Source organism: Labrus bergylta, chromosome 22 (assembly GCF_963930695.1).
Source record: "Labrus bergylta chromosome 22, fLabBer1.1, whole genome shotgun sequence".
Taxonomy (NCBI): Eukaryota; Metazoa; Chordata; class Actinopteri; order Labriformes; family Labridae; genus Labrus; species Labrus bergylta.
Genome location: NC_089216.1, coordinates 9912611 through 9926817, shown reverse-complemented (window position 1 = coordinate 9926817; position 14207 = coordinate 9912611). Strand labels below are relative to the sequence as shown.

At 40.2% G+C, this 14207-nt stretch overlaps 1 protein-coding gene across 32 annotated transcripts in view; it reads left to right on the top strand.

Moving 5' to 3' along the window:
* Positions 1–14207, top strand: part of LOC109994240 (protein tyrosine phosphatase receptor type D) — a 354409-nt gene that overhangs the window by 319511 nt on the left and 20691 nt on the right. For 12 of the 32 annotated variants that reach the window (XM_065950652.1, XM_065950655.1, XM_065950656.1 and 9 more), the window contains 11 exons: positions 787–980; positions 1306–1332; positions 1774–1891; positions 2610–3197; positions 3622–3722; positions 3843–4099; positions 5365–5458; positions 7358–7567; positions 8687–8847; positions 11545–11657; positions 13639–13680. In XM_065950652.1, the coding sequence (XP_065806724.1) occupies positions 787–980; positions 1306–1332; positions 1774–1891; positions 2610–3197; positions 3622–3722; positions 3843–4099; positions 5365–5458; positions 7358–7567; positions 8687–8847; positions 11545–11657; positions 13639–13680 (1905 nt within the window). The remainder of the gene's footprint in view (positions 1–786; positions 981–1305; positions 1333–1773; positions 1892–2609; positions 3198–3621; positions 3723–3842; positions 4100–5364; positions 5459–7357; positions 7568–8686; positions 8848–11544; positions 11658–13638; positions 13681–14207) is intronic. The other 20 variants (XM_065950661.1, XM_065950677.1, XM_065950679.1 and 17 more) reach the window with 7 other exon arrangements.

Here is a 14207-nt window from a genome sequence, read left to right as displayed (position 1 = left end):
TTATATCTTCAATTCCTTCTACTTCTCTTCCCCTCTGCCTGCCTCTAATACGACTGTCGCCACTTGCTCTTTTTATCCCCATTTTTGGACTTTTTTGCCTGACTCACTTTGCTAAAGCACCCTTTTCTGGTTTTTACCCTACGCTGCTCAATTTCAACAAATGGTATGGCATTTTTCATTTACAGGCCTCCAACTTCCAGTCCCAACTGTCATTTTTAAACATTTTGAAATATATTCTGCAATATTTTTGAACAGCAGCATTATTATAAAACTCACATTTTAAGGAACTTGACAAAGGGCAAGTTCTGGACAGTTGGAAAACCAAACGATGGAAGATTTTGATTTTTTTGAAGGCCATTTTTGACAATTTTTCCTCGCTCATATAAAATAATCATTTTTTACTCATTTTTCCTGACTCCATAGCCAAAATTCTTGTTGTGCTTCAAGCTTCTGAAACACTTGAAGCCCGCCCTTTGGCTCCACTTTTCTATTTTGACAAAACACATTTTTATTCCATGTTTTAAAAGACAAATCCACTCTACCCATTTTTAATGTTTCAAGATAGGTCAGTCGTCAGACCTTTTTTTGCTGTTGTTTTTTTTCCCCTTACCATTGTTGAAATATTGATGTCATGCAGTGGTTGTTGCAGTTCACTGCACTTTTGTGATTTTTTTTTGGTCACTGCAGTATTTTGCACTACGGCTTTTGGGCAAGATTTTAAAACTGAGGGTGAAGGGGTCCTCTATAATTTGACCTTTTTTCTTCTATCCCATGGTGTTCCTCCAGTTCCTAGTGGGCCACCTCGTAAAGTTGAGGTGGAGGCTGTCAACTCCTCATCTATTAAAGTGATCTGGCGTTCACCGATGCCAACCAAGCAGCACGGTCAGATCCGAGGGTACCAGGTGCACTATGTCAGGATGGTTAATGGGGAGCCCACAGGACAGCCAGTCATCAAGGACATACTGATTGATGATGCTCAGGTAAAACTACTCAGCCAGACACCTCCTCTCTAAGACATTTAGTATTGCTTTCTCTGTCTAACATTTACATGCATTACAGAAAAGTATTTTTTTTTGGAATTGGAAAGCTAATTTTAAGATAGATTTTATAAAAAAAAGTCTACTGAAATGGTAAAGAAGGCATTAATCTGCTCATTGCTATTTTTTCTATCAGTATATCTATGATAAAATAAATTGCTCTGTGGTGGCAGACGAACTGTGTGTATATTTTCTCACAAGTGATTATTGTCTCTACTCAGCCTTATTTCTTCTCTTGTTTCTCTCCATATTCTCATATCATAATCAGTGGGAATATGATGATTCAACTGAACATGTGAGTAGTTTTACGTGTCAAAATGACAATCTTGTTTTCCGCTGCTGTCATCCTCTGCATGAATGGCATGTGGCTTTTCTGCATTTAGGGGTTCAAAACTTTGTGTATACATAGGGACTATATTAACTTAAGATGCTTACCATTAAAACTTCAGATGGAATCCTTGGGTAATATTTTAAGAGAAAGCCAAGCTAAACATAATTTATCTTTAGTTTACCTTTGAAATGTAAAAGTCTTTACTAACTTACTTTTGCTGAGCACATCCCCTTTTTTAACAGACGCATGCCTTATCTTTAGTTATATCCTGAGAGAATGTGTTTGTTGTGCGCTTTGTGATGATTATGTTGATCAGACATCACATCTTACTTTTACTTCTCTGTGTGCTTACATCTGCATTTCACGCTGCGAGTGTCCTGCAACTAAAGTCCTGCATCTTTACAGGAAATGATCATCACAGAGCTTCAGGCTGAGACCACATATTCAGTTACTGTGGCAGCCTATACGACAAAAGGTGACGGTGCACGTAGCAAGCCCAAACTGATCACCACCACTGGCGCAGGTAATGCAACAGTCATCGATGACATAGAAATGTTTCCTTTCTTTTTTCTGTTTTGGATAATAATATTGATACATCGACTAGAGTATTGGCAGCTTTCCCTTTTATACAAGTGCAGTTAATACCTATACATGCTATTGGTGGAAACAGATTGCTTACATTGAACTGATTTTGATTAACACTCTCTGCTACTACCACACTGTAGTTGTTCATTTTGATCACAACATAACAAATGAAATCAATTGATCTGTTTGGGTTTTTGGATATGGTGTCATATAATGTATTGACTGGCATATTGTCCTAGATATCCGGAACCACATTTTGGAGATAGATACTGGTTACGACCAACTGACAAATCTCATGTTTCTCTCAGTTGATGTATTATATTTTAATATTGAAGTGCATTTCTGCTCTGTAAAGAACCGAAGCCATCAAGGAAAAAGGCACCGGGCAAGCATTCATGTCAGTTACATTGTAAAGTTTGAATGCAGTTAATTGCTTTCTCATTAAGTGCAATGGTTCTTGTGCTGGAGGCAAAATGCTGGATGCATGTAAAAGTTATGGAAAATGTAGAGTGTGAAAGTAATGATAAAAATGGACACTTAAAATAACCTTTTTTTCATCTCTGTAGACAGTAGATTCAATACGTATATGACTCAATGAAAATGTGGTTCTCTCTCTTCATAACAAGTTATCTCTTTCTTCATTGGTGATGTCATAGTTCCTGAAAAACCCCGGCTAATGGTTAGTACCACCAACATGGGCACAGCTCTCCTCCAGTGGCATCCCCCAGCACTAACCCATGGTCCCCTGCAAGGCTATCGCCTCCGTTTTGGCCGCAAAGATGTGGATCCACTGACAGTTATTGAGTTCCCTGAACGAGAGAACCACTACACTACCAAAGAGATCCATAAGGGAGCCTCATACACTTTCCGCCTTTCTGCACGCAACAAGGTGGGCTTTGGCGAAGAGACGGTTAAAGAAGTCACCACGAATGAGGATGTCCCAAGCGGTTACCCTCAGATCATCACAGCTGAGGGTGCCACAACCTCAACCATTCAAGTTAGCTGGCAGCCTGTTTTGCTGGCAGAACGAAATGGCCAAATAGTGAAATATGCTCTGCAGTATAAGGACATCAACAGCCCACGTAGTCCCTCAGAACTCTTCATCACCGCCCCGGAATCGACAGTCATCCTGGACGGCCTTAAAGCAGATACCACTTATGATATTAAAATGTGTGCCTTCACCAGCAAGGGCTCTGGTCCCTATAGCCCAAGTGTCCAATTCAGGACACAGCCTTTGGATCAAGGTAGGACCAGTCCCTAAACCTTTTTAGCCCTTTCCCTTCTAAGCAACTTTTCCAAGCGAAGCAATTTCCAACCACAGCAGCTTCCTCTAAAGCCTCAAATGTCAGAAGTTGACGAAGGACTATGCCATTAATATTGTGTCCTATCCCTAGTCCCCCTTAACTTATCAAACATTTAAGAAACTCATATGGTGTAAGTATTTTTGTTTATTTGTGTCTTGTCAGTCGAGCAAAGGTCAGCCATTAATTTAAGAGTTGGTGTTGGTAAGAAGGTAAGAGGACAGTGTTGAGTTCAGTGTAGTATTGATTTCAGCCTGGTTTTGAAGGAGAATTTCTCAGGTAAGCACTGGCTTGGGACCATTGGGGTAGTCAGGCAAAAAAAAAAGGATGTTTAGTGTCTAAATCAATTGCTCCCCCTTTCTTTTAGCAGTGTTTGCAAAAAATTTTCATGTGAGAGCTGCTATGAAGACATCAGTGTTGCTGACCTGGGAAATCCCAGACACCTACAATCCGGCCCAACCTTTCACTGTGAGCACTAACTAGATAAATCTAAAATGTTCAGATGCATTGCTATGACACAAAAATAAATTCAGACAACATCCACAACAAAGGCATCAATGTCTGAAACATCAACTCATTTGCATGCAGATCCTTTACGATAATGGGCAGAGCGTGGAGGTGGATGGGAAGTTAACGCAGAAGCTGATCACGGGTCTTCAGCCAGAGACACAGTACTCCTTCCTCCTCACAAATCGTGGCAACAGCGCTGGAGGGCTGCAACATCGTGTGTCCACCATGACGGCCCCAGATATTCTCCGAACCAAACCATACCTCATTGGGAAGACCAACTCAGACGGTATGGTGACTGTAGAGCTACCATCAGTGGAGACTTCTGAGAGAGTGAGGTGAGTGGACACAAACTAAAGGAGATTTCGAATTGCATCGACAAGAAATTGACACCTTTAAGTAAGGGTCAAAAATGTTCAAACAATTATCAACCAAAAGCACTTTCTCAGTTATATCAAAATACATAAGTATGTGACTAACAGCATGGTGTAAATGTAAACACACTAAACCCTGCCTCAAAATTACCCCAGAGATGAAGCACTGACCCGAAGTTCCATCTCTCAGTTGACTGATTTTCCAGATTCAAGTGCCACCCTGCTTGTTCTTGCCAACTTGCATCCAGCATAATATGATTTGACTTAAATGGCTCTTTTTTTTAAGACGTGCGTCTTGTAAAGACATTAGTATAATGCAGTGGAACTCTCTCTGTCTGTTGCTGATGTCTACATTACTGTCCTCTATTTCCAACTGATGCATTGTGAATGGAAATAAACAAGTTGACTTGATGGCTGACCTTGCCAGGGATACTTCTTCCAAAATAGCCTTTTATATTCATCACTACTTTTCAGTGTAATATCCACTTTACCTCAGTCATTACATAGTAAAGCAGCTCTACTCATTTAAGCACACTCCTCTAAGCCCTGTAAAATCTCTTACAGCTTGTCAACAAAGCCCAGTGTTGTCAGAGGGCCAAGGAGCACATCCGATTGTACACTGAAGCTTCAAACCCATCTTGGGTTTTCTGATCTTGCTGGATGCACTTGGCCCACTGTCTCCCATGCCAGAGCTTAAGCTAATTAGGTTCCCATTAGCCTGCCACACTGCCTTCCTGGCTAACACTAGCTAGTACAGTGGCCAACCAGGAAGCCCAGAACACTCTGGCAAAGGCCGTTATGTCTCTTGCCACTCTGATATAAGGATGAAAATCCCTCTAATTCTGTATCTCTTCTGCATTCACAAAGGTCTCCTAATTAGCCCATGGGGGGCCACAAGTGAGGTGAAACTGTATTGCTTAACCTCTCTGAGCATGATTGAATTCAACAGCAAAAAGAGGGGAAAATAACCCTAATCATGTTGTAGAAATGAATAACTTTCAAATGGCATGATTATGCGTCTTAGTTTCTGGGAAGCAGACGACCCTTCCGAACACTAGTTGAGATTGTCTGAGCTCATTTGTTTCTTCATCACAGGGATTGTTTTTGTCACAGAAACAGTGACCATGTACTTGCAAATAAAATTGGTTACGCTGTCTTTTTTTAAAGTGGCTTTGATCGTTGACCTTATCTAGTATGGTAATTTATCGCACTTTACATTTTATTTTCAGGGGATATTACATTGTGGTAGTGCCTCTGAAGAAGCAGCGCACTGGCAAGTTCTTCAAACCCTGGGACAATCCCGACGAGATGAATTTGGAGGAGGTAGGTTCAAAGAATGAGCTTCTTAAAATGACACAGGGAGCTAGTTTTCTATTATTTCGATATTGCAGTTTCTCTTAAACATAGCATAGGTAACTGTGTGCACATAACTCACTTTTCTCAAAAGTAGAAAAATAAGTTGAGGCAGTTAAGAGGGCAGGAAGAACAGGAGATGAGTCTCACTGATTGACGCAAATAGCTGCAGAGAGCACTGTTCATATGGAAATGAGAACATGAAGTAGCCATCAAGTACACTGCAAACTCAACCCCCATCCCCACCTCCTCCTCTTCCTCTTTGTGTCTGTGGTAATTACCTGAAGAGATGCATCAGGCCTTGATGTCTCTTCTCATTCCAAGCAAAGCGAGGCTCCTATGACTATCCACTAAACACTTGACAACTTTTATATTTAGCCCATTGAGATAATTCAGTTATTCTGTGATATTGTTTCATTGCAGGTGTGATTAAATGCATGAGAAAGTTTTATCACTATGACACTGTTTTTACATTTTAGGTATTTATTTAGATAGATTGTCATGCATTAAGTTAATGGGTGAACATTAAGTGCAGCATTAACGATGAGCTTTGTCACAGAGATGCGTCCAAATGTAGTTCACAAAAGGGTATTCCCCTAAAAGGACACAAACGTTTGAAATTCTGGCTAGACTATATCTTTCCAAATTAGGCAACAAGCCTAGAAAGGATTATCATGATAGTTTGAGTTTTGAAGTATTTATTTCTCCTGTATAAACTTCCCAACACATCTCATGTTTAGGTGGCCAAAATAAAACAAACCATGTCTCATCTGGCATTGGCTTTACAGCCCAAGCCTACAGGCCCATGTCTGCAGCCTTGACCGATTGCCCAAATGTCGCCCCTCTGTCAGAATTTATTTGTTTGTCAATACTGGCACTCACCTTTTCACAACTTTTCCCAAGGGCAGCGAGATTTAGCCGTGTTGACAGCAGAGATGATTGAAGACATTATCGGGCTGCACCAACAGCCCCGCAGCCAAAACAGAGCACACATGCGAACGCACACACTCTAATGTGAATGACAGGCGCACACAGCACACACATACTCATCAGTGCACACTACTTAGAGATATGATATCAGGCCACCTAACTACTAACCAAGCTTGATTACCATAATTACAATCAGCGCTTTGCACTGGAAGTTTAAGGTCAGATGGTACATGTTTGTATGAAGGTCACATTAGATAAGAGTCTATGAGCAATATTATCATTTATGGTTTTGAGGTCAAACATGTTTTTTTTTTTTACTGTAATACAATTTAGCAGGGCTAGCTGGAGAAGATCTGTATGATATAATTCCATACCTTAACCTACGGAAAAATATTGTGTTCATCTTTTGAGAAATCCCCGTCAATATTATCTTTTTAGGATGTAGTCTTAGTAAATATAAAGTCATTAGTAGGCATAAAACTTAATATATCCTAACTTTTCATACACTGCGTTCATATTTATGAACAAATTATGTGAAAAACAACCCAATCTATCAAATATTCTCCCCAGAATCCACTTCAGTCTCCATCTGGTCATCTCAAATAATAATGTTTGATTGTATCAACAGAAATAATAATTGAGCTCCAAGACGTAAATTAACTCAGTCTCTGTTTTACTGTTGGGCACTGTTGGATAATCCTCAAATGTTTTGTCTGCTCAAAATGCACACAATCTTCTTATTTCACGAGCTTTCATTAAAAAAACAACAACAAATGAAACAAGTCATTGATCTTTCTGAAATGTTCTGCTTCTTGCAATCAGCATTTTCGGCTCAGCAATCAAAAAGGAATCGAGATAGACAGATTTGGTTTGTGTAAATGTGTATTCATGTGTGTCCCTGTGTGTTATCAACTGTCTGCTTCTTTCTCCTCACTGTAGCTGCTTAAGGAGATAAACCGAACAAGCAGAGGCCTTCGCTTCCTGAGGCAGGCAGAACCCAAAGCCTACATTGCTGCTTACTACAAAGACTTGCCCAAAGAGTTCACCCTGGGAGACGGCAAGATCTACGGCGACTTTGAAAACAAGCAACTGCAAAATGGCCAAGAGTACATTTTCTTTGTGCTTGCGGTTCTGGAGATGTCTGAAAATGTAAGTCTGATATACTGTGTGCGTGTTATCTAATTTTTATTTGTATATTAGTCATGTTTAGATTAATACATGAAGGTTCTTGCCTTTGGGTTATCCCGCACCACTGATCTCATGTTCTTTGTGCTATAAAGAGTACATGTCAATAGACAGAGTTGCTTAAATCAACTGCATTGTGGAGGGTCGTGGTTTAGTTCTCGTGAGATGTTTTCTCTGAGCCCTTTCTAGGCTTTGACTTGAAAACTTAAAGCTGCAGCTGGCCCCGGGAAGTTGACCCTTGCTGCTTTAGGGAGAGAAACCCCTTAAGACCTTCGCTGATCGCACAAAAACCTCGATAACGCAGCTCCTCTTTAATTGCGTCGTACGTGCGGTCCACCTTATCTCCCCCGCTGCAGCTCATGTGTATGTGTGCATATGTCTGTCTGGATGGCAGACTAGAAAGCGGCATGATTAGGCAGCTGCAGGCGTGATGATGGATTTGATGAGCTGCAGGGTCTATAGTGCTGCCTCGCACTCTCTCCGCTAACCCCGAGTTCAGGTAGAGCAAAAAAAACGATAATGACGGACGGAGGGAAATCTCTAATTTGCCCACTGAAGCATATATTTTCCTCCCATAAGACCTTCTTTTTTTTTTATCTCCACTTAGAATGTGAAATAGTTCAATCAAGGCTCCTGTATAGAAGAGATATTGAAGATCATTTTGATTGGCTGAACTGCAGCTTTGCAGAAATTGCACGGCAAAACTTTGAATTGGCTTTCAATTTGGATTGTTGGTCATGCCGTCGCTGTCGGAGAATTTTAAGATATGCTCTTCGGTAGGGCCTACATTAATTGAAGTATTGCAGTATAGTGTTGTGAATGTCTTCAGCTGCTAGGATTAGTCTGCATTTACAGAATCCTTAAGCATTCAGGTTCAGGTTGTAGTTGTTACTTGACATGGAAAAAAGTGAAACATAAGAAAGAAAATATCTTCCAAAAAAAAAAGATAAACAGATAACATTTTAAAGGTCAAAAAAAGAGGTATAGAACAAGAATCTAATCTAGTCTAATAAGAAAAGGCATAATGTTGTATGCAGATTTGAGTAAATACAATAATCAATTACTCTATTTTCCTTGGCTCAGATCTTGTATGCCACAAGCCCCTACTCAGACCCAGTTGTGTCAGCCGACATCGACCCCCAGCCAATCATCGACGAAGAGGAAGGCCTAATCTGGGTGGTGGGCCCTGTGCTTGCAGTCGTCTTCATCATATGCATTGTCATTGCTATTCTTCTCTACAAAAGGTGAGGAAATTAAATTATAACATGCTAATAAATTCTAAAAGATAAAACAAAGCAAAGGAATTGAACTATTTCAGCAATGAGCATACATTCAATATTAAAGTGCAAATAATGTGTTTAAATGCAATATGTGTGTATTCAACATTCATGTATAAAAACTGAACATTTACGTTGGACAATATTTAACAATCATGGCACCATGACTCTACAACACAAAAAAACTTTAATTAACAAATCTAAATGCAGACACTAAATGCCAGAGTTTAACTTAAAGCGAGGCACACTGATCTCAGACTCTCAGTACACACGCTCTTAATCTCAGACGAGTAAATCCAAGCAAACAGCAACCAAAACCACAGTCAAATGAAGACGCCCACCATCCCTCACAAAGACAAATGCATTGACTGGTAGTTAATCAGACGCATCCATCTCCCCCTGCACACACAAACACACACTAACAAACACATGTCAAACTAGCAAACACTTGCAGTAGTGCACCCTAACACTGAATCAGAACAGTCTTTTGGTCTGAAAACCCCTAGTGGCAGTGAGACCTCGAGCTGTCAGCGCTCATCAGTCAAGCGTAGGAGTGGGGAGCTTTGACTATCTGCTACATGTCACTGCATGTATGTTCAGTTTTAGAGAGGCCCTGGGGCCTGGGCCAGAGTCCCATCAACCACAACCCCTTGAATCGTACCACTACCTATTCCACAAGAGAGAAAAGCTCTACCCTGACTCTGACCTTATGTTGTCCTTTTGCTTAGCCATGTCAAACACATCCACATATCTTACATGTTTGCATCCCTGAACTGACTTTTCTGTCCTTCGATATCCTACATCCTTTTACATAAGGCACACTGCCTGTCAAGTTTATTCAATCAAATGTCCAGAATGTCCCTGTAGTCTTTCAGTATTTTTTAGAGAGGATTTTTAAGTAAAGAGAAAGCTATTATTGGGAACAGTTTAAAAAAAAAAAACACTGAAATCAAAAATGAAGGTATAATGTAGGACTTTATCCTGGCTCTCTCAAACACATTATTCTTCTTTGATTCCATTCATGTCACTGCTTCGTAAAGGAAAATTCAGTGCATAACCAGGAGATATTTATCTTGTCAAGATCAATTTTTATGTGACAGAGTGCTCCTTTTGTGAAAAACAAAGGGCAACAACTGTGTTCTGTTGAGCTCTGTAAAAGGACATGGGGATATCAATGTGCAGCTTCATCAGAGAGAACACAAATCAGATCAAATCACCTACACATAGAAAAATGTCAAGTCATGTATGCGTCAAGAGCCACATATTGTTGTTTTTCTTTTCAAACTTGCTCAAAAAGGTAACAGTACATGCTTAATTAATGCACAGTCATTCAAAATTAAGATCTCACATCTTTGCATTTGTAATAGCCCATGCATATACATCTCTAATATGAACATTTTTTTATTTTAATAAATGCAACAATGGAAGGCTCAAGCAATCGAGTGCAACAGCTTGAAAAAGCAGAGCTACAAAGTACAAATCTGTGATGCACCTGGGAAACTGTAGTATTTGAAACAAAGAGTCCCAGGGCTGCATAATTAGGCATAATCTCTGGAGTATAGAATCACTAATCAAGAAAAAGTCAACACAAGCAAGATGTGATTGGTATCGTTTGTCTCGTATGTAGTTCGTCGTTTACTTATGTGCAGGAAGATTTCTGGAATTCTCCATTTTTATAAGGGTAAAGGTCTTACCACCTAATGTTGTATCAATATCTCTTTTCTTGCTGACCAATGGAGCAGCAAACCAGACAGGTAAGAGTGAGAAAGAAGTAGAGGAAAACTAATCCCCTTTAAACCCTTTTGCTCCCGAGTCTGTTCCTTTTATATCTAAACATAAACAAGTTTGTGGCCCACTGGAGCTCATGTCAATTGTGAAATCATTCTAGTTGCTTAATGACAATTACGTAAAGTATGCAAAAGATGTTACATGCAGTAAGAAAAGCAAGATTGTTTGGACCTTTTCTACTACTAACAAACTTTAAATGTATTATGAATATATATTCACAATGATATCTTATGTAGTATATTTCTACTACTGGTAACTGCCTATAAATGATGTTATCCATCTCAATGACTAGTTTGTAAGAAATTTGTTTGAATAAAAATGCATCCCCATATGAAACTGAACGATGATTTTAGTGGGGTTCTTTTTTAAAGGACTCGCTTCAAATATGAATCTAAAAAGTTACAACACAATTGTCAAAACACAAAGAATTACAATAGAGTGGATTTAATAACAAGAAAGTCCCGCAACATTATACAATCCACAGCAATAGTGCTGTAGTAAATGATACCTTCTTTAAATGCAGTACAGAACAAGGGGACAAAATAAAGCAATGTAAATCCCACCCTCTTACTATTGCAGTTGAAGTGACAGTCTGACACCAACTGTGAAAAGTGAACATTAGGCTTCACTAAAGCTAGTATTTAATGACAAAGACTATTGTACTGGATTGTATCATACTGTGAAGTGATGGTGTTTTTTTAGTCCAGCCCTGTAGCATTATGTATTGGAAGAATGCTGTCTTGTCACCTCCTTAATTACATATTAGCCTGCTGTATTTATTAGAGCACAAGGAGGGCTTTGAGGTTGTAGAGTAATGAAAAACTGTTAACAAAAAAAATGATTTTGAATAAATACAATGTCCTATCTGTTCTGCAGAAAAAGAGCAGAATCTGAAGCTAGGAAAGGCAGTCTCCCCAACAGCAAAGAAATGCCCCTGCATCATCCAACTGACCCCGTTGAGCTTCGACGTCTCAACTTCCAAACACCTGGTACGTAGTCCACATGAAGTTAGTGATGTTCATGTCCTCCACTGTGAATTTACAACTGAATGTGCACTGTGAAGAGGAACGCCAACGCTCCAGATGCTTGTTTAGAATATAAAAAGCAGAATCATAATTAGCTATCTATCATCCATTGTGTGTTCATACGCTTCCATTGCTAATACCATGACGTCCTTACAAATGACATGCCATTTTTTTTGCAGTGAGATTAGCATAAAACAAGAGAGCGGTTTGCAGGTAGACGGTGGACAGGTGCTTAGAGCAGGCACAGAGGGTCAAATCTGACAGTTTCCTCCCCGGAGACACTTCTTAGTTGGAAAATGAAGAGGCAGAAATGCAAGCTTGACAGTTTCATGGCAGCTGTCGTCTTCCTCTGCACCTGCGTTATCGAGGTCATCAAGACCTGTCATGCTTGCTCAGAATAGAGCCGACCTGCTTGAATGCTACCCTGCTGCCAGGACTCACAGGAAGGAGCATGGTGGAGAGGCAAGAGTAAATAGAAAATGTGTCACGGCACAGTGCTCCGTTCTGTACGCCAGCCAATGGATGGCAACACACATTTGGAGACAAGCTGTAAACAAAAAGGGTGTGCGCTCTGACCTTTGGTTCAGAGTTAAGCCGCGGTCAGTGGTCATGCCCTGGCTTGGTTGCGTCGTCATCTCTTATCTATGGTGGAACAATGGGAGTCACAGTCCATTTATCACCTGGAAAGGCGGTATGCGACTTTGCCCCCGTCTTGACTGAGAGAGACACACTAAACTGCTGTTTGAGTTGCTCTGGCACCAGATGCTTTGGGACAGGTGTTCACAGACGGCCAATAATGTTGTAATATCAAAGCCATATATTTCAGATCAGATCATATGAAAGGAGGATGAATTATCCCTGCAGGCTTATTTTTTTTTGAAAAAAGATTATGCATATTTATGAAAGCTCTTCAATGATGTTAGGACCATTACTGGCTGCTTCATCCTGGCAGAGGGGTATTTTTCCTTTTGGCTCGGAGTGATCTCAACCATCCTCCCACTATTTTACTCGCCTCTCAAGCCATCATTTCTGCCTCCTCCCAACAGCCTTTCTGAGAGCTGGTATCTTGGCTCCCTCACTGCTCAAATAGGACCCAACATTTTTTCCTCACCACGTGACCACTCTCTCTCAAGCCCTGAAGCACTTCTACATTAGACCACCTCTCTCTCCTCTCATTCAACCCGTTCTCTCACCTCTTTACCCCTCAATGGACATTTTCATCTTAAGGATGCTTGATGTTTGAGTGACGGCGTGTTGGAAATGGTACTTTCATTGTCCCCTAGTGATGGAAATGGATTTTGAGTAGCGGGCTGCAATAGAAACATCCCTTACCGTCTTTCAGAGAGACAGGAGAGTGGGTGGGAAAACGAAGCACAGCTTCCATTAGCTAATGCCCACTTGTGCCAGCAACCAAAATGAAACATCACCTCAGTGGCGGAGGGAGCGAGACTGTCACCAAGCTTGTGTCTAAAAACGGTACCTGAATTCTGCGATGCAAATATTTTGGACAAAGGCTCGACTGCGACAAAAACTGATCACTTATATTTAGCTATTTCAATTTTACTTTTTCAAAGTCAAGTGAACTGAAGCCTGAAACGTCATACTGCATACAATGCAAGTATAATGAAGTATATAACCATGTCAGCATACTCAAGTTCACATGAATGTCAAATAATATCCAATGGTTGCTCGACTTTTCTTTTGTGCTGCTCGGTGTTTATTCCTCCGCTCTTTATTATTTACAAGAAATAAGCATGCTGGCATAGCCAATGCTTCTAGCATGATACATTTTAAGTTACTAATGAATGTCCCATTTATGATACACATAATCACCCAACTACCTCTTGTCAAATTCCAATTTCTACCTTCTGTTTGTGAAGAAAATAGTCATTACATTGCTATAGCATCTGCAATGTACTTAATTACACCGCCGTTTCCTCCACAGGTTCAGGTGCGTCCAGTCACCCCAGTAACCTCCATTTGTCAAGTTAGTTGGTCTCGATTATGCATTTGACATGATTTGTTTTGGGGTTGTTTTTTTTTTTTTTTTTAGCTTTAATTCCCTTCTTTTCTGCTTAGGCTTGTATTTCCATCTTCATCTAATCCATCGGGTGTTTATGCTATGTCATCGCAGGAGGCGGAGTTTGAAATGACAGCCTGAAAACATGTCATCACTCAAAGCAAACATCAACATCTGGCCAAACATTTTGGATGTTATTTTGATTGTTTGTTTTCTGGGATGTTTTTTTTGTGTCTGTGTCTTACTGTCATGCTTACTATCCACGGCAGCTTTCTGAGCAAATAATGTTCTTCTCTCTCAATAGGGAGAGGCCCAGTGTGCCTGATGACTTCTCATTGGCTTCTGTATTCATATTCTCTCTATGAGCATGGCTGCTGCTTTGAGTGAACAAACTAGCCTATAACAAGATCCACTTCTCCATTTCCCCCTGTTAAACACACATTCTGCTTCTCTAATGATTCACTGTTGGCTTGTGCTTGGGTGATGCCCTCTTA